The sequence below is a fragment of the Salmo salar genome, chromosome ssa27, assembly GCF_905237065.1.
Source record: "Salmo salar chromosome ssa27, Ssal_v3.1, whole genome shotgun sequence".
Classification (NCBI taxonomy): domain Eukaryota; kingdom Metazoa; phylum Chordata; class Actinopteri; order Salmoniformes; family Salmonidae; genus Salmo; species Salmo salar.
Genome location: NC_059468.1, coordinates 8,873,215 through 8,895,251, shown reverse-complemented (window position 1 = coordinate 8,895,251; position 22,037 = coordinate 8,873,215). Strand labels below are relative to the sequence as shown.

General features: G+C 43.0%; 2 protein-coding genes across 5 annotated transcripts; one reads left to right on the top strand and one right to left on the bottom strand.

Annotated features, from left to right (window-relative positions):
* Window positions 1-212: 212 nt before the first annotated feature.
* On the bottom strand, window positions 213-14,741 carry LOC106588453 (epsin-1). 4 transcript variants are annotated; one of them, XM_014177478.2, is made up of 11 exons: window positions 14,661-14,741; window positions 13,867-14,007; window positions 13,598-13,699; window positions 12,578-12,733; window positions 8,498-8,626; window positions 7,343-7,463; window positions 6,976-7,157; window positions 5,852-6,833; window positions 4,070-4,222; window positions 3,452-3,589; window positions 213-2,050 (listed from the first exon to the last, which is right to left on the bottom strand). In XM_014177478.2, the coding sequence occupies exons 3-11, from the start codon at window positions 13,664-13,666 to the stop codon at window positions 1,617-1,619; spliced, it is 2,364 nt and encodes a 787-aa protein (XP_014032953.1). In that variant the 5' UTR covers window positions 13,667-13,699; window positions 13,867-14,007; window positions 14,661-14,741; the 3' UTR covers window positions 213-1,616. The 4 variants fall into 4 exon arrangements, with proteins under 4 accessions (XP_014032953.1, XP_014032954.1, XP_014032955.1 ...); XM_014177479.2 differs by lacking the exon at window positions 14,661-14,741 and adding an exon at window positions 14,423-14,646; XM_014177482.2 differs by lacking the exon at window positions 213-2,050 and adding an exon at window positions 3,889-3,910 and having other exon boundaries at window positions 3,320-3,589.
* A 256-nt stretch (window positions 14,742-14,997) lies between these two features.
* LOC106588454 (adaptin ear-binding coat-associated protein 1) lies at window positions 14,998-21,567 on the top strand. Its single transcript, XM_014177483.2, has 8 exons — window positions 14,998-15,312; window positions 16,163-16,263; window positions 16,438-16,542; window positions 18,059-18,140; window positions 18,379-18,487; window positions 18,657-18,804; window positions 20,195-20,291; window positions 20,438-21,567. Exons 1-8 carry the CDS (start codon window positions 15,218-15,220, stop codon window positions 20,490-20,492), a joined length of 792 nt encoding a protein of 263 aa, XP_014032958.1. The 5' UTR covers window positions 14,998-15,217; the 3' UTR covers window positions 20,493-21,567.
* The last annotated feature ends 470 nt before the right edge of the window (window positions 21,568-22,037 follow it).

Sequence of the window (22,037 nt, the reverse complement as noted above, 5' to 3'; positions counted from 1 at the left end):
GACTCACTGTACTGGAGTGACAGATGTGTCGCCAGCCCTCTTGTGGCCATTTGTAATAGCAACCATCACTATGATGCGAATTGAGACGAATGTTGATTGCGCATAGACTATACGCCTCATTCAAAGAGTTAACATGCATTGATAGAGATACCTTAAAACATAAGAAATGCCAACCAAGAGAGAATTTGCAGATACTGTAGTCAGAGCCGAGCTCTCAGGAATTGAATCATTTTATTTCTCAAATGTGTACTGTCACAGTTTACATCACAGCCTTGACATACACAATAAAATAAAGATTTATCATACAAAATGTAATTATAATAGTAGCTATGATAACATTTATCGTAGCTATACTAATACACTTGCACTACGATTCAGAAATTAATTTGTTGACTTCCAGTCCCACTTTCATTTCGCTTCACGTTTTGTGCACCGTCTTGTTGTACTTCGACCGTTTCGTTTGAGGCCAAAGAAGGAATGCAAAAATACAGAATGACAAGCATCCAATAGGCTTTACGATGAAAACTCACTGAATAGACATAGATTAACAGTATTGTATGCATGGAATGTTGTCTTTCAATACAAATATTTGACAAAAAACGACTTTCAACTGACAGATAGTTTCGCAGGACAGAAAAAATGGATATGACAAATTCAGCTTTCATTTCTATACAATGTGTTTGTTCCCGAACATAAGTAAATAAGTAGACATAAATGTGTACAAAATGATAAAAGGGAAATAAAGCCACTATTGGTTATTGGATGATAATGTGGATGATTAGGGTTCTATCCAATTGGATATGACCGTTTCCAACCAAAGTCACTGTTCAACTCAAGAAACCCACGGGACAATGACAACTTTGATGCTTGCTGTCAGTAATGTGAGATGAATTAATTTGAATATGGCTCCAGTTTGTTTTTCGAAAGTATCTGTTGGAGGCCAAGTGTTCAAGAAACAAACAAATCGTTTAATAAATAAATAAATAAATAGGATAATAAATTAATTTTAAAAAATACAACAGAACTTTAAAAAGTTACTGTTGTTATGGTTACTTTTGCTGAAGGACCTCACCTTCACACAAAACATGCTCGCTCACACACACACACACACACACACACACACACACACACACACACACACACACACACACACACACACACACACACACACCTCCTGAAAGCGTCTCTACTAGCATCCTGTTCTTTATGGGTACGTAGGCTTTTGTAATGATTGTACACATATTGCTATCAAGTCTTCTTAACCCTCCGTCCATCTTTCTCAGAGCCTTATGAGTCAAGCATAAAGAACGAGAGCGTTGATAATAACCTGGTCAGTGTAACTGAAAACGAACAACACGAGAGCAAAATCACACAAGACCTAAATGGAACTAGCTCCTACCGTCCCCGATGAGTTTCCCCCTCTTGAAAGAACCGAAATGAAAATCGAATCAACCAAAATGGAATGTTTTTCCATGAAAAATCATTTCAGAATACTTATATTTTGCCTTGCTTCATTTCTTACATATCGTTGCATACACCTAAATTGGACATGTACATTATATTAACCATTGTAGATTTTGGGGTTGAGGAAGGTGAGCTGGACAGGTTGTAGCTTTTCAAAAAAGGAAAGGATTGTTGTTCTGTTGAAGAGGCTCTGCCATCCCGGTGTCCAAAACCATGTGTGGCTGCAAAGGGACCCCCCGTCCCATTGGAGGAGTGGAAGCTCCCAAGTGGGCCACTGCAGAGTGACCTTCCTGAGGAATCACCCCCAGACAATTGGGTTGTACCATCACAGCTCCAAAACAGGGGGGTGCCATCTGAGGTCCCATTGCAGGCATAGCCAGGCCAGGACGAGGCATGCCCAGGGAATGGGATGATAGCTGGGATAAAGGAGTCCCCAGCATGGGGTTGGGGGACTGAAAGCTGGGGTGGGTAACACCGTAGGACATAGCGGTGGAACCTAAAAGGCTGGCGTTTGGGGGGATTGTAGTACGAGACACACCAGCAATGGACGTGACTCTGCCCATAGGGCCTGGGCCTTGTAAAATGCCTGGGAAATTAGGAAAGGCAAAAGAAATGGGGCAAGAGAGGGAGGAGGAGGGATACACAGTACAAAACATTCCAAGAGAGTGTACAACAGAGGGAGGAGTGAAAAGGTTACATATCTAAAATATATACAATACCAGTCAAGTTTGGACACACCTACTCATTCCAGGATTTTTCTTTATTTTACTATTTTCTACATTGTAGAATAATAGCGAAGACATCAAAACTATGAAATAACACATGTGGAAACACGTAGTAACCAAAAAAAGTGTTAAACAAATCAAAATATATTTTATATTTGAGATTCTTCAAAGTAGCCACGCTTTGCCTTGATGACAGCTTTGCATACTCTTGGCATTCTCTCAACCAGCTTCATGAGGTAGTCACCTGGAATACATTTCAATTAACAGGTGTGCCTTGATCAAAGTTATTTTGTGGCATTTCTTTCCGTCTTAATGCATTTGAGCCAATCAGTTGTGTTGTGTCAAGGACTTTGAAAGTTTCTTCAAGTGCAGTCGCAAAAAACCATGAAGAGCAATGATGAAACTGGCTCTCATAAGGAGTAGAGTAGGTAGGTGAACAGATGATCTCCGCATGTGTGGTTCCCACCGTGAAGCATGGGGGAGGTGTGAAGGTGTGGGGGTGCTTTGCTGGTGACACTGTCTGTGATTTATTTAGAATTCAAGGCACACTTAACCAGCATGGCTACCACAGCATTCTGCAGTGATACGCCATCCAATCTGGTTTGCGCTTAGGGGGACTATAATTTGCTTTTCAACAGGACAATGAACCAGCACACCTCCAGGCTGTGTAAGGGCTATTTGACCAAGAAGGAGAGTGATGGAGTGCTGCATCAGATGACCTGGCTTCAACAATCACCCAACCTCAACCCAATTGAGATTGTTTGGGATGAGTTGGACCGCAGAGTGAAGGAAAAGCAGCCAACAAGTGCTCAGCATATGTGGGAACTCCTTCAAGACTGTTGGAAAAGCATTCCAGGTGAAGCTGGTTGAGAGAATGCCAAGCGTGTGCAAAGCTGTCATCAAGGCAATGGGTGGCTACTTTGAAGAATCTAAAATATATCATATATTTTGATTTGTTTATCACTTTTTTGGTTACTACATGATTCTATATGTGTAATTTCATAGTTTTGATGTCTTCACTATTATTCTAAATTGTAGAAAATAGTAAAAATAAAGAAAAACCCTTGAATGAGTAGGTGTGTCCAAACTTTGACTGGTACTGTAAGTGACTACAACTACCGGTGCTGACCCACACAACAGTTATCCACTACAGGGTGAGGAAGACCTAGTCAAAACACTGAATCACAAGCACTGCTTTAAATGAACGGATAAATATATATTCCCTCTCTCTCTCCCCTGGTCTCTCATTTACCCATCCTTACTTTGTTGCTTGGCAAGGACGTTGAGGGGGGGGTGTTTGGGTTCGGAGGAGAGGAGTGAGTCCATGTTCACGAGTGAAGCTCCTGCGCCAAGGAACCAAGCTGGCGATTTGTTGCTTTTGTCTGCGGCGGCTCCATTGTCTGTAGAGAGAGAGCAAATATTATTGTGATATACAATAAGAGATTGATATAAGATTTTGCCAAACCCTAGAGGAATCATTGCCTATGGGTGGGAAGTATAAATATGAGCAAGGATGGGTTTCACCAGACAAGGATGTGTTAAGTATAGTGTTGGAGACAGACAGAGGGAAGACAGATGGAGTGCTAACACACAAAGAAAAACATTCATGGAATCTGTGAGCGTAACCAAACATGCGTGACTGAAAAAGGGAATACAGCATTTAACTAAGGGACTTAGGAATCCCAAAAAATCATCTTACCCCAGGACACATCAATTGCCGACTATCCCAGAGAAAGAAAAAGGAGCACTCAGATATCTGCATGCAAGGATGTTGGAGGCTTATTGCCTGGACAAAAAGACAGGCTTACATTGCGGCGTATCAGACGCCTTCCTCAGAGCTTGGAGGCCTTTAGGAAGCATACATTACTACAGTATATTACCTGTGCCATTACTTGGAGCTCCCCATGGGTCAGAGTTCATAGTGTCTGTAGTGGTGGAAGCCCCTCCATCTCCCCAGGGGTCACTTGTTGATGCTGTGTCTGTGGGAGCAGCAGTTGCACCCCAAGGGTCACTGGCGGTGGGCGGAGTCGATGCTGGGGGAAAGGGGAAGGGGTTAAACCAATCTAATGGGGAACTCCAACCCAAAAATGTAAATATGGTAATTGTGCTCTCCATCTTAAAAATGACTATATATTAATTTCCTATCGTGTGTTTAACTTTAGGATTGAGCCAAAATCTGTATTAAGAGCACGTGTGATGATGTCACAAGGTTATAACCATTACCAGTAGTTCATCAACTACTTCTCAGACAGAGTTCAGTGTGTAAAATCGGAGGGCCTGTTGTCCGGACCTCTGGCAGTCTCTATGAGGGTACCACAGGGTTCAATTCTCGGACCGACTCTTTTCTCTGTTTATATCAACGATGTTGCTCTTGCTGCGGGTGATTCCCTGATCCACCTCTACGCAGACGACACCATTCTGTATACATCTGGCCCTTCTTTGGACACTGTGTTAACTAACCTCCAAACGAGCTTCAATACCATACAAAACTCCTTCCGTGGCCTCCAACTGCTCTTAAACGCTAGCAAAACCAAATGCATGCTTTTCAACCGTTTGCTGCCCGCACCCGCCAGCCCGACTAGCATCACTACTCTGGACGGTTCTGACCTAGAATACGTGGACAACTACAAATACCTAGGTGTCTGGCTAGACTGTAAACTCTCATTCCAGACTCATATCAAACATCTCCAATCCAAAATCAAATCTAGAATCGGCTTTCTATTTCGCAACAAAGCCTCCTTCACTCACGCCGCCAAACTTACCCTAGTAAAACTGACTATCCTACTGATCCTCGACTTCGGCGATGTCATCTACAAAATAGCTTTCAATACTCTACTCAGCAAATTGGATGCAGTCTATCACAGTGCCATCCGTTTTGTTACCAAAGCGCCTTATACCACCCACCACTGCGACCTGTATGCTCTAGTCGGCTGGCCCTCGCTACATACTCATCGCCAGACCCACTGGCTCCAGGTCATCTACAAGTCTATGCTAGGTAAAGCTCCGCCTTATCTCAGCTCACTGGTCACGATAACAACACCCACCCGTAGCACGCGCTCCAGCAGGTATATCTCACTGGTCATCCCCAAAGCCAACACCTCCTTTGGCCGCCTTTCCTTCCAGTTCTCTGCTACCAGTGACTGGAACGAATTGCAAAAATCGCTGAAGCTGGAGACTTACATTTCCCTCACTAACTTTAAACATCAGCTATCTGAGCAGCTAACCGATCGCTGCAGCTGTACATAGTCCATCTGTAAATAGCCCACCCAATCTACCTACCTCATCCCCATATTGTTTTTATTTACTTTGCTGCTCTTTTGCACACCAGTATCACTGCTTACACACCATCATCTGCTCATCAACATCTGCTCATCTATCACTCCAGTGTTAATCTGCTAAATTGTAATTACTTTGCTACTATGGCCTATTTATTGCCATACCTCCTCATGCCATTTGCACACACTGTATATAGACTTTCCTTTTTTTTCTATTGTGTTATTGACTGTACGCTTGTTTATTCCATGTGTAACTCTGTGTTGTTGTTTGTGTCGCACTGCTTTGCTTTATCTTGGAACAGGTCGCAGTTGTAAATGAGAACTTGTTCTCAACTAGCTTACCTGGTTAAATAAAGGTGAAATAAAAAAATAACCATTACTCCTTACCTGGTGGTCCCCATGCGTCATCATCAGCCTTCGAGTCATCGCCAAATGGATCTGCGGGGGGAGAGGCAGCTGTGGTCCCCTCGTCTCCCCAGGGATCAGCCTTCTTTTCGGACGGTGGATTGGATGGAGCACCCCACGCATCTGAAGCCTCGGTTGGTGGACTGGATGGTGCCCTAAAAGGATCAGCACCTTTCGTTGGGGTATTCAATGGGGCCCCAAAAGGATCAGAATTGTCTTTTGGCATATTGGATGGTGCCGAAAATGGATCCTCTTTTGGTGCCCCAAACGGATCGGCTCCATCTTTAGACATATTGGATGGTCCTGAAAAGGGATCATCTTTTGGTGCCCCAAATGGATCGGAACCACCTATTGGTGTATTGGATGGTGCTGAAAAGGGATCATCTTTTGGTGCCCCAAACGGATCAGAACCACCTTTTGGTGTGTTGGAGGGTGCTGAAAAGGGATCATCTTTTGGTGCCCCAAACGGATCAGAACCACCTTTTGGTGTATTGGATGGTGCTGAAAAGGGATCATCTTTCGGTGCCCCAAATGGATCGGAACCATCTTTTGGTGTATTGGATGGTGCTGAAAAGGGATCATCTTTTGGTGCCCCAAACGGATCAGCTTCAACTTTAGATGATGCATTGGATGGTGCAGAAAATGGATCAGAACCATCTATTGTAGCTGCAAAAGGATCTGAACCATCTGTTGGGGCACTGGCTGGCGCCGCAAAAGGATCTGCTTCTTCTGTTGTAGCATTAGATGGTGCACCCCATGCATCCTCGGATGGCGCTTTGGATGATCCGCCCCATGCATCCTCGGATGGAGCTTTGGACGCAACCCCCCAAGGATCAGGAGCGGGTGTTTTGGCTGCTGCACCCCATGCATCCTCTGATGGTTCATCTGCCCCGCCAAAGGCGTCAGCAACTTTTCCTGCTTTGGCGGCATCCTCCCATTCAAGCTCTTCCTTGGTCATCTTTGACTGCAATGACATAAGTGATTGGACAATCATGATGTCAAACACACATTTATTTGGTAGATGATCCAAAATTGTCCTAAGTGTACAATCATTTACTGAAGTCCAAATAAAGGGAGAAATCAGACTATTGAAGTGTAAAACTAACCCGTCGTTCCTCCTCTTTCTTCTGGGCCTCTATTCTCAGTTTTTCTTGCTTCTTGGCCTCAAAGCTGGCGGCGAGGTCAGCCACAGAAGGGATGTTGGCCAGGGAGGGGAGCCCGGTGGCTCCTGGGACATACACTGGCTTGTAGTTGGGGTCCTTGGGGTCGTTGGGGTCGTCCGAGGAGGCTGTGGGAAGAGCACGATAAGATATAGCATGATAAGATACATTATGTCAAACAGGGTTGGGGTTCAATTCAGGTTTCAATTGAAGAAATTGCTTATTGTTTTCTGTGAGATTTTCCGGAATGTTTTAAGAGAAATGGGTCAAATGAAGTCTCTCAAATGTAGAGTGTGTGCTCTCTAATGCTCACCAGTGGCGTTCTTTGAGATCTTGTCTCTGGTCTTGAGCGCAGACTCTCGCTCTTCCTTTAGTTTCTCGTCGTCCTCCATAAGAACCAGTACTACCTTGGCCTTCTCCCTCACGTTCACCCCCTGTGAAGGATAGCATGAGCAGACCTTAGCACGTACCGCTAGGCAGCTCTCTTTCTGGAGCATGGGGCTCCCTAAGTGTAACTGTACCAAATTAGTATGGGAAAGCTCAACATCAGAAAAGAAGTGGCCAGTGTATGAATGGCAAAGCACTGTGTTAGCTTAGATGTTAGTAGAGCCAGATACTTCCAAGCCTCACTCACTTATTGGACTGGTTTCCCGGGCCGGTTTAAACCTATTCCTGTTCTACAAAGCACTTTCACTGGAGATTTTCTGAATGTACTAATCATAAAAGTGATGCTAATTTTGTCATTTTTATTAGGATCCCTATTAGCTAACGCCGTAACGCTAGCTAATCTTCCTGGGGTCCAACACCAATTAACAAGACATTACAAACAACCACAATCAAGACTTCAAACATTCAACAAGTAGACAATACAGATAATTAAAATACCTGACAGGAAACACATTTAACATTCAGTTGATACTTTCTATTTCCTGTCCAGTCATATGGTCTATCACATTCGATGTTCTTTTATTTTTTTCTTGAAGGTGGATTTACTTTTTGCCTGAGAAATATGGATTGGTAAAAAGTTCCATTTAGCTATAGCTCTATATAAAACTGTAGATTTAAAGCGATTTGTCCTTGGCTTGAGTTGTTTTAGCTGCCCTGAATTTGCCTGTCTGGTTTGGTGGTTATGCGTGTTGCTAGTATGTACTAATTGGACTGAGAAACACTGTGTTGTTTTTTTTTTTTTTTTAAATATAGCATTCCTAAAGAAAATCAGAAGACTAGATAGTAATTTGTTTTTAACGTGAAGCCATGAGAGATTCGGATGCATTTTAATAATATTAATTCAGTTAGAGCAATGACGAGATAATCTGGAGATAAAAGTTATGCTAATGGTAATTATGAATACGTAAATTCGCTCACAGTTAATTTCTCAAGTGGGGAGGCTTAAAGTAATACCTTGGAGATGGAACTTGCATATCAGAGGAGTTGGTGGGACAAACATGCATTTAGCAAGCTTTAGTACCTGATCTTTCCCATCCTTGTCCTGGAAACGGAACTCTGTTAGCGCTTTCACAATGTAGACGTTGTCCTTCATCGTATTCAGAACGCGGTCTGAGCCCGTCTTTAACAGGTTCTCCAACAGGGTCAACGACTGCAGTTGGGGGATGGGAGTAAAAAAAACTAAATAGGGAATCAAGATGATCATCGCCTACTCCTTAAAAACACTCTCAGAAACATGATCCCTGCATGGAGCAATCGTCAGCAGGAAAATAAATACATCATTCATAAAAATGTAAGATGGCACCACAGTGAAATCCAAGACGTGCCAGAAAAATATGGCGAAGATGGGAGCGTTTTTATGAAATTACAAGTGGATTGTAAAAGTTGAGAAAGATTACAAAATACAGTACCAGTCAAAAGTTTGGACACACATTGCAGGGTTTTTCTTTATTTTTTACATTGTAGAATAATAGTGAAGACATCAAAACTATGAAATAACACATATGAAATCATGTAGTTACCAAAACATTTGTGGAATTTCTTTCCTTCTTAATGCGTTTGAGCCAATCAGTTGTGTTGTGACAAGGTAGGGGTGGCAAACAGAAGATAGACCTATTTGGTAAAAGACCAAGTCCATATTATTGCAAGAACAGCTCAAATAAGCAAAGAGAAACAACAGTCCATCATTATTTTAAGACATGAAGGTCAGTCAATCTGGGAAATGTCAAGGACTTCGAAAGTGCAGTCGCAAAAACCATCAAGCGCTATGATGGAACTGGCTCTCATGAGGACCGCCACAGGAAAGGAAGACCCAAAGTTAGTTAACACTAAGTTCATTAGTGTTAACAGCTTTAGAAATTGCAGCCCAAATAAATGCTGCACAGAGTTCAAGTAACAGACACATCTCAACATCAACTGTTCAGAGGAGACTGCGTGAAGCCAGCCTTCAAGGTCTATTTGCTGCAAAGAAACCACTACTAAAGGACACCAATAAGAAGAAGAGACTTGCATGGGCCAAGAAACACGAGCAATGGACATTAGACTGGTGGAAATTTGTCCTTATGAGTCCAAATTTCAGAATTTTGGTTCCAACCGTGGTCTTTGTGAGAAGCAGAGTCGCTTGACCAGCAACACGTACCAGTATTGTGGAAAAACTCAATAAATATAACAATTCCTAAAGCATCTAATCCCTCTGTGCTGAATGACTACTGTCTTGTTGCCTTGACATCCTTAGTAATCAAATGCGTTAAGAAAATTGTGAAAAGTCCTATTCTCAGCGTCATCCAGAAGCTCCTCGACCCATTTCAGTTTGCCTATCAGCCCAACAGAGGAGTCGATGATGCCATTCTTACTCTCCTCAACATGGTCTACAGACATCTAGAGGGTGTGCCCTCCTCAACATGGTCTATAGACATCTAGAGGGTGTACTCTCCTCAACATGGTCTATAGACATCTAGAGGGTGTACTCTCCTCAACATGGTCTACAGACATCTAGAGGGTGTACTCTCCTCAACATGGTCTACAGACATCTAGAGGGTGTACTCTCCTCAACATGGTCTATAGACATCTAGAGGGTGTACTCTCCTCAACATGGTCTATAGACATCTAGAGGGTGTACTCTCCTCAACATGGTCTACAGACATCTAGAGGGTGTACTCTCCTCAACATGGTCTATAGACATCTAGAGGGTGTACTCTCCTCAACATGGTCTACAGACATCTAGAGGGTGTGCTCTCCTCAACATGGTCTATAGACATCTAGAGGGTGCCAAATCCCCTGTCAGAGTTTTGTTTGTTGGCTTTTCTTCTGCCTTCAACACAATCCAGCCTTACATTCTGGCACAGAGACTCATTCGGGACTTCTCCTTAGATTGGGGGCTGGTTTTGTGGCTGTTGGACTCCCTGAGCCACCGGTCACAGCGGGTCAAGGTGGATCCCCACGTGTGGGACATACGCACCACCAACACAGGCTCTCCTCAGGGATGTGTTTTGTCCCCACTCCTGTACATCTTATACACTAATAGTTGTACTAGTTCCCATACTGACAGACACCTTGTTAAGTTCGCTGATGACACTGCCCTTGATCAGCCTGTTGCATGATGATGAGGAACACCATGGCCCGGTCCTAAATTACTTGGTAGAGTGGTGTGACCAATCACACGTGGTCCTCAATATCAATAAGACCAAAGAGATGTGCATAGACTTCAGGAAGCATACAACACCTACCTCTGCAACATCTATTAGAGGTCAGAACATAGAGATTGTAGAGGAATACACATATCTGTGTGTCCTCTTGGACAATAAGCTTCAGCGGAGTAAATGTGCAGACCTGATCTACAAAAAGAGTCAACAGAGACTGTACTTTCTCAACAAGCTGGGATCTTTTAATGTTAATTGTACTTTACTGACTCTGTCTTACAAATCTTTCATTGAGAGTATTTTCACTTTTTGTATTGTTTGTTGGTTTGGCAATGCCACTGTCAGCCAGAGAAATATGCTGAGAAGGATTATCACCACAGCAAGCAAGGTACTTGGAGTCAATCAGACAAGGCCTGGATGAGATCTTTAAGATCAGGGCCTTCCGCAAGGCTCACAAAATAATTTGACCCAAGCCACCCCCTGTACCCAAACTTTAAACTACTCCCCTCTGGGCGCAGGTACCCCTCAGCAGGAAAAACAGAACTAGACAATAATTTGTGCCAGGTGTGATATCCCACCTAAATAATTCGGGCTAATGTTCCTATCGACCCAGTAAAGCCAGCAGGCTAGTCCCTTTTTATTGGTATGTAACCGATACGAAAGTTGTATTGTCAATTTGGTTTGTTATTTAAACGTCACTTTAAACGTGTACATGACACTGCAACAACATTTCCCCATTGGGACAATAAAGTCAGTAAAGTAGGTGAACGGATGATCTACACATGTGTGGTTCCCACAGTGAAGCATGGAGGAGGTGTGATGGTGCTTTGCTGGTGACACTGTCAGTGATTTATTTAGAAATCAAGGCACACTTAACCAGCATGGCTACCACAGCATTCTGCAGCGATACACCATCCCATCTGGTTTGCGCTTAGTGGGATTATCATTTGTTTTTCAACAGGACAATGACCCAAAACACACCACCAGGCTGTGTAATGGCTATTTTACCAAGGAGAGCGATGCATCAGATGACCTGGCCTCCAAAATTATCCGACCTCAACCAAATTGAGATGGTTTGGGATGTGTTGGACCACAGAGTGAAGGAAAAGCATCCATCAAGTGCTCAGCATATGTGGGAACTGCTTCAAGACTGTTGGAAAAGCATTCCTCATAAACCTGGTTGAGAGAATACCAAGAGTGTGCAAAGCTGTCATCAAGGCAAAGGCTGGCTACTTTGAAGGTTTTTGGTAAGTACACGATTCCTTATGTGTTATTTCATACCTTATGTCTTCACTATTATTCTACAATGTAGAAAATAGTCAAAATAAAGAAAAACCCTTGAAATGGGTAGGTGTGTCCAAACTTTTGACTGGTACCGTGTACGTCCGATGCCAATATAAATACTGTAGACGAAATGTATTTGTATCTGATTTGTGGCGAAAGAAACAAGAAAGTGTTAAATAATATATATATATATAAGTTTTACAAAGCTCTCAACCACAAAAACCACCAACCTACTTGAATAAGAGAACATAATATTACAGGAAGCATGGACTGAACAGAAATATAAAAGCACCATTCCTATACAAAGGCTTGATATCGACATTGTCGTCTCTGAAAGGTAACCACACTGAAGTGATCGGTACCAGTAACTCAAACCCAATGCGTCATAGCAATCCACCCCACCAAAGGCAAGATAAATAAATCATTTGATGTGACGGAAAAAGAGAGAGGCGTGGTTCTATCCAGCACTGGTTGATGAACTGAGCTGTTCAGCAGGATAGCGCATCAATTATTCAGAATAAAGTTTCAGAATAAAGAATGCATACAACCAGTGAGCCATACAGTACGAACAACTTTGACGTTATGATGAGTAGATGTACATCTGTAGATTAGATTCTTGTATTCACAATCTAAATCTTTCGAACTATAAATATGTGTAATTATACCCCTTTTGGCCTCACCTTGTAGATGTGCCTCCAGTTCTTGTCGTCTTTGAGGCGTTTCCACAGCATGGTCATGATCTCATTGCAGGCCACCACATTGTAGGTGAGGTCCGAGATGTCGGCCATCTGCGAGCTGGAGGGGCCCCAGGGGTCATTGGAGGTGGCCTCCCTCACCTGACAGACATACAGCAGTGTTAACACAGATTATTTTCCAGACGGAGAACAAAGACTCCCCTATTTGACCTAGATAGTTTGTGTATATGCATTGATATGTAGGCTACGTGTGCCTTTTTAAAAATGTTATATAGTTCTGTCCTTGAACTGTTCTTGTCTAATGATGTTCTGTATTATGTCATTCTGTAATATGTTTCATCTTTTGTGTGGACCCCAGGAAGAGTAGCTGCTGCTTTTGCAACAGCTAATGGGGATCCTTATAAAATACCAAATACCATCCAGGCCTTCTGGCACCAAACTTGTACTATATAATTGTAGGAAAATACTGGTGATAGAGTCACTGGTGTTACAGACAGGGGTAACAGATGGAGGACTTACCCATGCTCTGCTACAAAGGGTGTGTCTTATTTCAGAACGATGCTGCAAAGGCACTTCAGAATGCTGACAGTGTCAACTGAACAGCAGGGGAGGCCATTCTTACCCTACAAGGGCCAGTGTGGATGCAGGCTTTTGCCCCAGCCAACCAGTACTAACTCGATTCTACTAAATTAAAGCCTGATCCAGGACTGCGATCAGTTGAATCATGTGTGCTACTAATTGGCTGGCACAAAAGCCTGAACCCTCACCAGCCCTTGCAAGGTAAAATTACCCACCCTTGGTACAGCATTTAGAGGAGAGAAAGAGAGGGATAGAGTGAAGATGAAGGGAAGTATGTAGAGTAGTAGAGAGTGAGAGGAAGATGAGACAAATCAAGAGGAAATCAGAGAGCAAAGGATAGAGAGCGAGAAAAGAGAGAGAGCGAAGGGGAAAGGAAAGGAGGAAAGACAAGATGGGCGACGATGGAAAGTAAGTCATATCCTTTACCTTGACCTCAGCCTCAGAGAAGTTCTGAACGAGGTTCTTCAATTGTCGGCGTAGCATAGAGGACGTCATGGTGCCTGATGGGGTGTCTCAAACCACAAGGACCTAGTCAGGATAAAGACTAGTAAAAGCATATACACACACCTTTCACTCATATATTAACCATGCCGCTTCAGTCTTGCCTCGCGTAACACCAGACATGTACATGTCTGTAACACAGGAGAAGCTGCTCGGCACTTAGCCCAAATCATGCTGCTTATACCTCTGCTTACCTATTGAAATAAAACGGACTGTGGGTGATGTCAAAGAAGCGAGTCTCTCTTTCGATCTGCTCTCACTGGATGCTCATTCTGTTAGCCTCTCTCCACGACAACATTGGGTCCCAGCACACACAGATCTGGAAAATAATTATCCTAAAAAGGGAGCAAAGCAATGACAAAGCTATAGGCAACTTCACATTGGCATGCCACTGGGCAACAAATTGTATCACCCAGTCATGCAATGGTTAGCTTTGTGTTTTTAAATGTAAATACCAAACAGAAAAATGTCAAAAGCAGCCTAGTAACTAGACATCGTCATGATTGTAACCAAATCAACGCCATTCATGTTAGCAAAAGGCTAAACTAGCTTAGTAGCTAGCTAGCGTCATGCAATGCCAATGTAATGCCGACAAATCCAGGATCTACAGTGCTACAGATTAGCTATGCACCCGAGTAGGCTACTGTCGATTTAGCATGCTATTTGGCAATATTCTTATTGAAGAACAGTAATTACGATAGATCAACCAAGCTACTGTCTGCATCACGATTCAGAACCATGGACAGCTACCGTAGCTAGCCAACGTCAGTGCATCTTCATGGCTGTCGAATGTTGTTTTCATCCAAGCTTTAGCGTAGCAAGCAATCTAACCAGTTAGCTATCAATGACAGCCGTCTAATGACAACGACAGCTTGGAAAATATAGCTTTGGTAAACTTCTAAGGAGAGCGGACACTTTTAAGATAACATGCTTCCATTGGGTATCCATGTTTCATATGATTTTGCGTGTATTTGAAAGGAATACGAACCTTCGGGATGCTTTCAGGGATCTGCTAAGAACTACAATTTCCGCTTCCGTCTGCAATCCGCACCTGACCTGTCTAAAAGACCACTCCCCCTACTTAATAATCACGAGAACGTTACATTGTTGTCAATAAAATTAAACAATGTGGCAATAATGTAACGTTGTCTCTATTGGGACTGAAACAAATACTATGTTTGCTTCTTTGTTCTTCCACAAATGAACTGATTATCCTTGGGAGCAGTCATGCCTGTTTCTCATAAAGTATGTGTTTATTGAGCATTTTCTGGGTCTCAAAAGTGTACATAAACAGCTGTTTGCCATATTTACCTAAGCCATCTATGGGTGCTTACACATCTAGCCTATTAATACATATTATTGGAAGAGGGATGCTGCCTTAAAACATTGGGGGATGTGCGCAGGGTCAATGCATCCATTGATGGAGCACAAACTCTGCTCTGGAATCCCCATCACGTCATCGCCGTCTTGTGAGTATATAGGCCACTCGCAAAAAACCCGAAAGGAACTATAAATAAGCCACACATCAATTTAATTTACATCAAGATGGCGACCGAGGGCGAATACGAGTCGATCCTTTGCGTTAAACCCGACGTCAACGTTTATCGAATACCACCGAGGGCTACAAATCGTGGATACAGGTAAATATAAAGGGTTGGCCCATATTTAGGGTGTTGGACAAAAACCGCGGTGCCGGTGGTTCTATCTGTGGTCATGGTGCTGCATCGTGTGTGTGCCCATCTGTCTGTGCGCTAAGTGGATGTTAACAGCAGTTGACGTGTGTCTAATATTTGTTTTGCGTAGGCCTACGACTCACTAATTATTCTGCTCCATTGGTAATATTGATGTTACTCTCGCAAAGCTGGCACTATCAGTGCGGATGAATCGACAGTGTATGGCATGATATGTGTATTTGCGTGTGCTGTTTATCAGCATAATTTAACCAGAAAATGTATTGACAGCAAATGTTATATGGATGTATATTAGGTGATAAATAGCCCTATATCCATGGGCCTATAATACAAGGCTCCCGATCATTCTACACCAGTCTATTATGATAGTAACATTGATTACAGAATAGCTCAAATAATGAAACCAATGTATATTAAAGGCATCTGAAACAAACAGTTCAAGGCTGCCAGGGAGAAAGTAGAGTAGTTTCAGCAGACTACTGTTTTCAGTCTGGCCTATATGTGTGTGGCCCAGTTAAATGTAGGCTAAATGGTTTTAAATGAAATTCTCAAAAACCGTACATTATCTGATATGCTATTAATTGGGGGTTGTGATCTTCATAATAGTCTTGCTTCAGCCTTCAGGAATTATAAGAACAAGACAATTGGGTCAATTCAGAATTCTCTCCATATTGTACAGTACTATTTGTTACAAAAGCTGGTCTGAGAACAGTTGGAATAGGCACTGTTTACTGACCTTCTGACCTACTGCCTGTTTTGCCTTGTTATTGGCTACCTCTGACCTGGGTATTTCCTGTAGGGCAGCAGACTGGAAACTGGATGTGCCCGATTGGTCAGGGCGCATGCGGCTCACGGCGAAGGGGAAAGTGGCCTACATCAAACTGGAAGAGAAAGTCTCAGGTGTGAGAGTCGTGTGTGTGTGTGTGGGTGGGTGGGTGGGTGGGTGGCAGGCACAGGTGCCTCTTTGTCCCAACATTGCTCATTAGGGCCCTTTCAAAGTAGCTAGTAAAATGAACTTCATACAGCATATCTGTGGTTTATTATTATGATTGTGTTTCTCCTCCCATCCTGCAGGGGAGCTGTTCGCTCAGGCCCCTGTCACAGAGTATCCCGGCATCGCAGTTGAAACCGTAAGCGACTCCAGTCGCTACTTTGTCCTGCGAATACAGGATGACAATGGTGTGTGTGTGTATGAGTGAAGAACCCCTCACTGTGCGTTCATAGCTATGTCAGCCTTTTACACAAGTCAGATAGTTATGTCAGCCTCCTTTAGCAGGTTTTAGTACTTTCATCAGTCTATGTCAACATATTTTTTCTGATCACAGTGCGCTCATAGAGTTTGTCAGCTCTCCTCAAGTGTAAGTTTACTCTACACTTACAGTACCGGTCAAAAGTTTGGACACACTGACTCATTCAAGGGTTTTTCTTTATTTTTACTATTTCTACAATGTAGAATAATAGTGAAGACTTCAAAACTATGACATAACACATGGAATCATGTAGTAACCAAAAAAGTGTTAAACAAATCAAAATATGTTATATTTGAGATTCTTCAAAGTAGCCAACCTTTGCCTTGATGACAGCTTTGCACACTCTTGGCATTCTCTCAACCACCTTCACCTGGAATGCTTTTCCTTTATTCTTGAAGGAGTTACCACATGCTGAGCACTTGTTGGCTGCTTTTCCTGCTGTGGTAGCCATGCTGGTTAAGTGTGCCTTGAATTCTAAATAAATCACTGACAGCGTCACCAGCAAAGCACCATCACACCTCCTCCATGCTTCACGGTGGGAACTACACATGCAGAGATCATCAGTTCACCTACTCTGCGGCTCACAAAGACACAGCAGTTGGAACCAAAATTCTCAAATTTGGACTCATCAGACCGAAGGACAGATTTCCACCGGTCTAATGTCCATTCCTCGTGTTTCTTGGCCCAAGCAAGTCTCTTCTTCTTATTGGTGTCCTTTTAATAGTGGTTACTTTGCAGCAATTTGACCATGAAGACCTGATTCACGCAGGCTCCTCTGAACAGTTGATGTTGAGATGTGTCTGTTACTTGAACTGTTACTTGAACGCATTTATTTGGTTTGCAATTTCTGCGGCTGGTAACTCTAATAAACCTATCCTCTGCAGCAGAGGTAACTCTGGGTCTTCCTTTCCTGTGGTGGTCCTCATGAGAGCCAGTTTCATCATAGCGCTTGATGGTTTTTGCAACTGCACTTGAAGAAACTTTCAAAGTTCTTGAAATGCTCCGTGTCTTAAAGTAATGATGGACTGTCATTTCAATTTGAGCTGTATGGACGTGGTCTTTTACCAACTAGGGCTATCTTCTCAAACGCATTAAGGTGGAAAGAAATTCCACAAATTAACTTTTAACAAGCCACACCTGTTAATTGAAAAGCATGAGAGAATGCCAATAGTGTGCAAAGCTGTCATCAAGGCAAAGGGTGGCTACTTTGAAGAATCTCAAATATAACATATATTTTGATTTGTTTAAACACTTCCTTTGGTTACCACATGATTCCATGTGTGTTATTTCATCGTTTTGATGTCTTCACTATTATTCTACAATGTAGAAAATAGTAAAAATAAAGAAAACTCTGGAAGGAGTAGGTGTGTCCAAACTTTTGACCGGTACTGTATGTCAGCTCGATGTCAATGAACTCATACAGCTATGTCAACCTACTCTCTCAGGCCGCAGTGCGTTTATTGGTGTTGGATTCGGGGACAGAGGGGACTCTTTTGACTTCAACGTGTCTTTGCAGGACCACTTTAAGTAAGTGATGGAAGGGGTCACTCCAGGGACAATGTGACTGTCAAGGCACTCAAACATTGGCGCTTCGCCATCTCCCACTAATAACAAACACACGTACTGTGGTCTGTCTGCAGCATAAGTTGCCAGCCAAAACAACGTGTCATTGCGTTTGCTTGTTCCAGATGCTGCAGTTTTCAAAACAGCTGATGTTACATTGCTTTTTCCTGTGTCAGTGCAGTCAATATTGTGTGTGTTACAGGTGGGTGAAACAAGAGAATGAGATCAGCAAAAACCCTCAGGGGACAGCTTTGGGACCAAAGCTGGACTTGGGATTTAAAGACGGACAAACCATCACCCTTAATATTGGGGTAAAGACCAAGCACAATTGAACTAGATCATTCTTGTAGAAATTGTATAACAAAATCCTAGCCCTTGCCGCTGGGGTCTGTTTGGGATTGGCCATTTGGCTTTTCCCCAACACCAATATTCCTTCAGAATTCCAATCTTGTTTTCTCTCTCATCCTTTCTCTCTTCAAGCAAGGCAAAAAGAGGGATAAGCCACGCCCACAGGGGGCAGGTGGGCTCGGTCTCCTACCGCCACCACCAAAAGGAAAGATGGCTCCTCCTCCTTCCTCTGCCTTCTCCAATTACAACACAGTGCCTCAAACAGGAGGCTCAGATATGGGTACATCAGTTAAAACTCTCAATAAAGCCTTGATAAACTTCTCTATAGCTAAATAAAGCTTTGATTGGTAAACTACATGGCCACATTAGTGGATTCGGCTATTTCAGCCACTCCCATTGCTGACAGGTGTATAAAATTGATCACACAGTCATACAATCTCCATAGACAAACATTGGCAGTAGATTGGCCCGTAGTATGACTTTCAACGTAGCACTGTCATAGGATGCCACCTTACCAACAAGTCAGTTCATCAGATTTCTGCCCTGCTAGAGCTGCCCCGGTCAACTATAAGTGCTGTTATTGTGAAGTGAAAATGTCTAGGAGCAACAAAAGCTCATCCGCGAGGTGTTAACCACACAGAACGGGACCGCCGAGTGCTGAACTGCGTAGCACATAGAAATTGTCTGTCCTCGGTTGCAACACTCACTACCGAGTTCCAAACTGCCTCCTGGAAGCAACGTTAGCACAAGAACTGTTCATCGGGAGCTTCATGAAATGGGTTTCCATGGCCGAGCTGCCTCACACAAGCATAAGATCACCATGCGCAATGCCAAGCGTCAGCTGAAGTGGTTTTAAACTGGACAGAATTGAAGCAGTGGAAAGGCGTTCTCTGGAGTGATGAATCACGCTTCACCATCTGGCAGTCCGACGGACAAATCTGGGTTTTAGTGGATGCCAGGAGAACGCTACCTGCCCAAATGCATAGTGGAGGAGGAATAATGGTCTGGGGCTGCTTTTCAAGGTCCGGGCTAGGCCCATTCGTTCCAGTGAAGGGAAATCTTAATGCTACTGCATATAGGGCGATTCTGTGCTTCCTACTTTGTGGCAACTGATTGGGGAAGGCCCTTTTCTGTTTCAGCATGACAATGCCCCCGTGCACAAAGTGAGATCCATACAGAAATGGTTTGTCGAGATCGGTGTGGAAGAACTTGACTGGCCTGCACAGAGCCCTGACCTCAACTCCATTGAACACATTTTGGGATGAATTGGAACACCGACTGCGAGCCAAGCCTAATCGCCCAACATCAGTGCCCGACCTACTAATGCTGTCGTTGCTCAATGGAAGCAAGTCCCCACAGCAATGTTCCAACATCTAGTGGGAAGCCTTCCCAGAAGAGTGTAGGCTGTTATAGCAGACACTCCATATTAATGCCCATGATTTGAAATGAGATGTCCGACGAGCATGTAGTGTCCCTGTAGTATAGCTTTTGGCCATGTAGTGTAGCTTTGATTGTTCATTTTTCTCTCTCTCTGTGTCGTGTGTCTCTTTCTCAATTCAAAGGGCCTTTATTGGCATGGAAAACATGTTATCATTGTTTATTTCACTTGCTTTGGCAATCACAAATGAACAGTTAACATAAACATTTCAGGAGTTTCTCTCTCTCTCTAGGCTGTTTGCTAGATCTGGACAGTAGTAACTCCAACACTGTGGTCCAACCATCCAACCCCAGCAGTGATCTTTGGGGAGACTTCTCCTCTCCTACAAGGTAACTTGTTAGAACTGTCTGTGACGGAGCTTATTTGAGCTTTTTTTTCTTGTTATGCTATGACATACTGATATATGCTTGATATACTGTAATACCAGCATTGCTATGAGTCAATCAGCCTGTAAAAATAGTCTCTTCATCTTCAGTTCGCTCCCTCCAACATCGCGACAAGAGCACACGCCGAATTGGGGCCAGTTTTGAGTGCACATCATCGCCTTTTTCATTTGTCTCCATCGCTGAACGCAACGCCTCCCTCCGTCGCTACAAACACAGTCAAAGCAAACTTTCCAAAAGTCAAAGAACACTATGCACGTCTAGAAAGTCTTTATCAAATCTAAGAATGGATGTACACTACAATCTCCTCCCAAAGTAAAAATAATAATAAAAAAGTAATATTAGGGATAATAATGCAACTCTATTGCAAATATTCAATATTTTGTCATATGAGCTTCATGGTATGTCTTCAATATATCCTAAGGGCTATGATGATAGGATCTTCAGTAGCAGCAATTTTACAGTACTGCTTTTTACCCGGCAACAGCGCCCTCTTGTTAATGTTTACCTAAACATACCTACATGCTTGATTTTTAGAGAGTGTTATTCCCCATGGGTTCCCATCTTTCCCACAGGGTTTTCCTCTGATCATAGTAGGGAACAGCATTCGTAGTAAATAATTGTGAAAAGGAATTGCTCAGACACTCGCCCAATTTAGTTTCGCCCCCGTTCTCCTCAGTGTGCAATCGTTCACTCCCCCTCAATGATTTAAAAGCATTGGATGAGTGTATGCTTTGGCTGGAGGGACTCTATCATATTCCTTATGATTGCATGCAAACTATAGGCTATTTTTGGGAGAAGGAGGAGAACTGGAATGGGGCTCATATTGATGAACTTATCTGTTTCCATTGTACTGACTGCCTCACACTTGGCCTGTTTTAAAGAGCGAAGAGCATGTATTCTTGTTAACTTTGCTGCAGAGGACTTGACACAGCCCTCTACAGTCCATTTGTAAGTTGGTAGATGTGATGTAGTGTACATTGGGTGAAAATCCCTACTTGTAATGACAGAACATACAGTTGAAGTCGGAAGTTTACATACACCTTAGCCAAATACATTTGAACTCAGTTTCCCAATTCCTAACATTTAATCCTAGTAAAAATTCCCTGTCTTAGGTCAGTTAGGATCACCACTTTATTTGAAGAATGTGAAATGTCAGAGTAATAGTAAAGAGTGATTTATTTCAGCTTTTATTTCTTTCATCACATTCCCAGTGGGTCAGAAGTTTACATACACTCAATTAGTATTTGGTAGTGTTGCCTTTAAATTGTTTAACTTGGGTCAAACGTTTCGGGTAGCCTTCCACAAGCTTCCCACAATAAGTTGGGTGATTTTTGGCCCATTCCTCTTGACAGAGCTGCTGTAACTGAGTCAGGTTTGTAGGCCTCCTTGCTCGCACCCGGTTTTTCAGTTCTGCCCACATATTTTCTATAGGATTGAGGTCATGGCTTTGTGATGGCCACTCCAATACCTTGACTATGTTGTCTTTAAGCCATTTTGCCCCAACTTTGGAAGTATGCTTGGTCATTGTCCATTTGGAAGACCCATTTGCGACCAAGCTTTAACTTCCTGACTGATGTCTTGAGATTTTAATTCAATATATCCACATAATTTTCTTTCGTCATGATGCCATCTATTTTGTGAAGTGCACCAGTCCCTCCTGCAGCAAAGCACCCCCACAACATCATGCTG

What these genes read in the sequence shown, in the direction of transcription:
- LOC106588453 (XM_014177478.2), bottom strand. Translation starts at nt 13,666, where the DNA reads ATGACGTCCTCTATGCTACGCCGACAATTGAAGAACCTCGTTCAGAAC. An exon ending in GATCTCAAAGAACGCCACTG is followed by an intron (nt 7,158 to 7,342) that starts GTGAGCATTAGA and finishes CTCTTCCCACAG; the next exon opens with CCTCCTCGGACGACCCCAAC. An exon ending in TGACGCATGGGGACCACCAG is followed by an intron (nt 4,223 to 5,851) that starts GTAAGGAGTAAT and finishes CCTTTCCCCCAG; the next exon opens with CATCGACTCCGCCCACCGCC.
- LOC106588454 (XM_014177483.2), top strand. Translation starts at nt 15,218, where the DNA reads ATGGCGACCGAGGGCGAATACGAGTCGATCCTTTGCGTTAAACCCGAC. An exon ending in GCTACAAATCGTGGATACAG is followed by an intron (nt 15,313 to 16,162) that starts GTAAATATAAAG and finishes TATTTCCTGTAG; the next exon opens with GGCAGCAGACTGGAAACTGG. An exon ending in AACAGGAGGCTCAGATATGG is followed by an intron (nt 18,805 to 20,194) that starts GTACATCAGTTA and finishes CTCTCTCTCTAG; the next exon opens with GCTGTTTGCTAGATCTGGAC.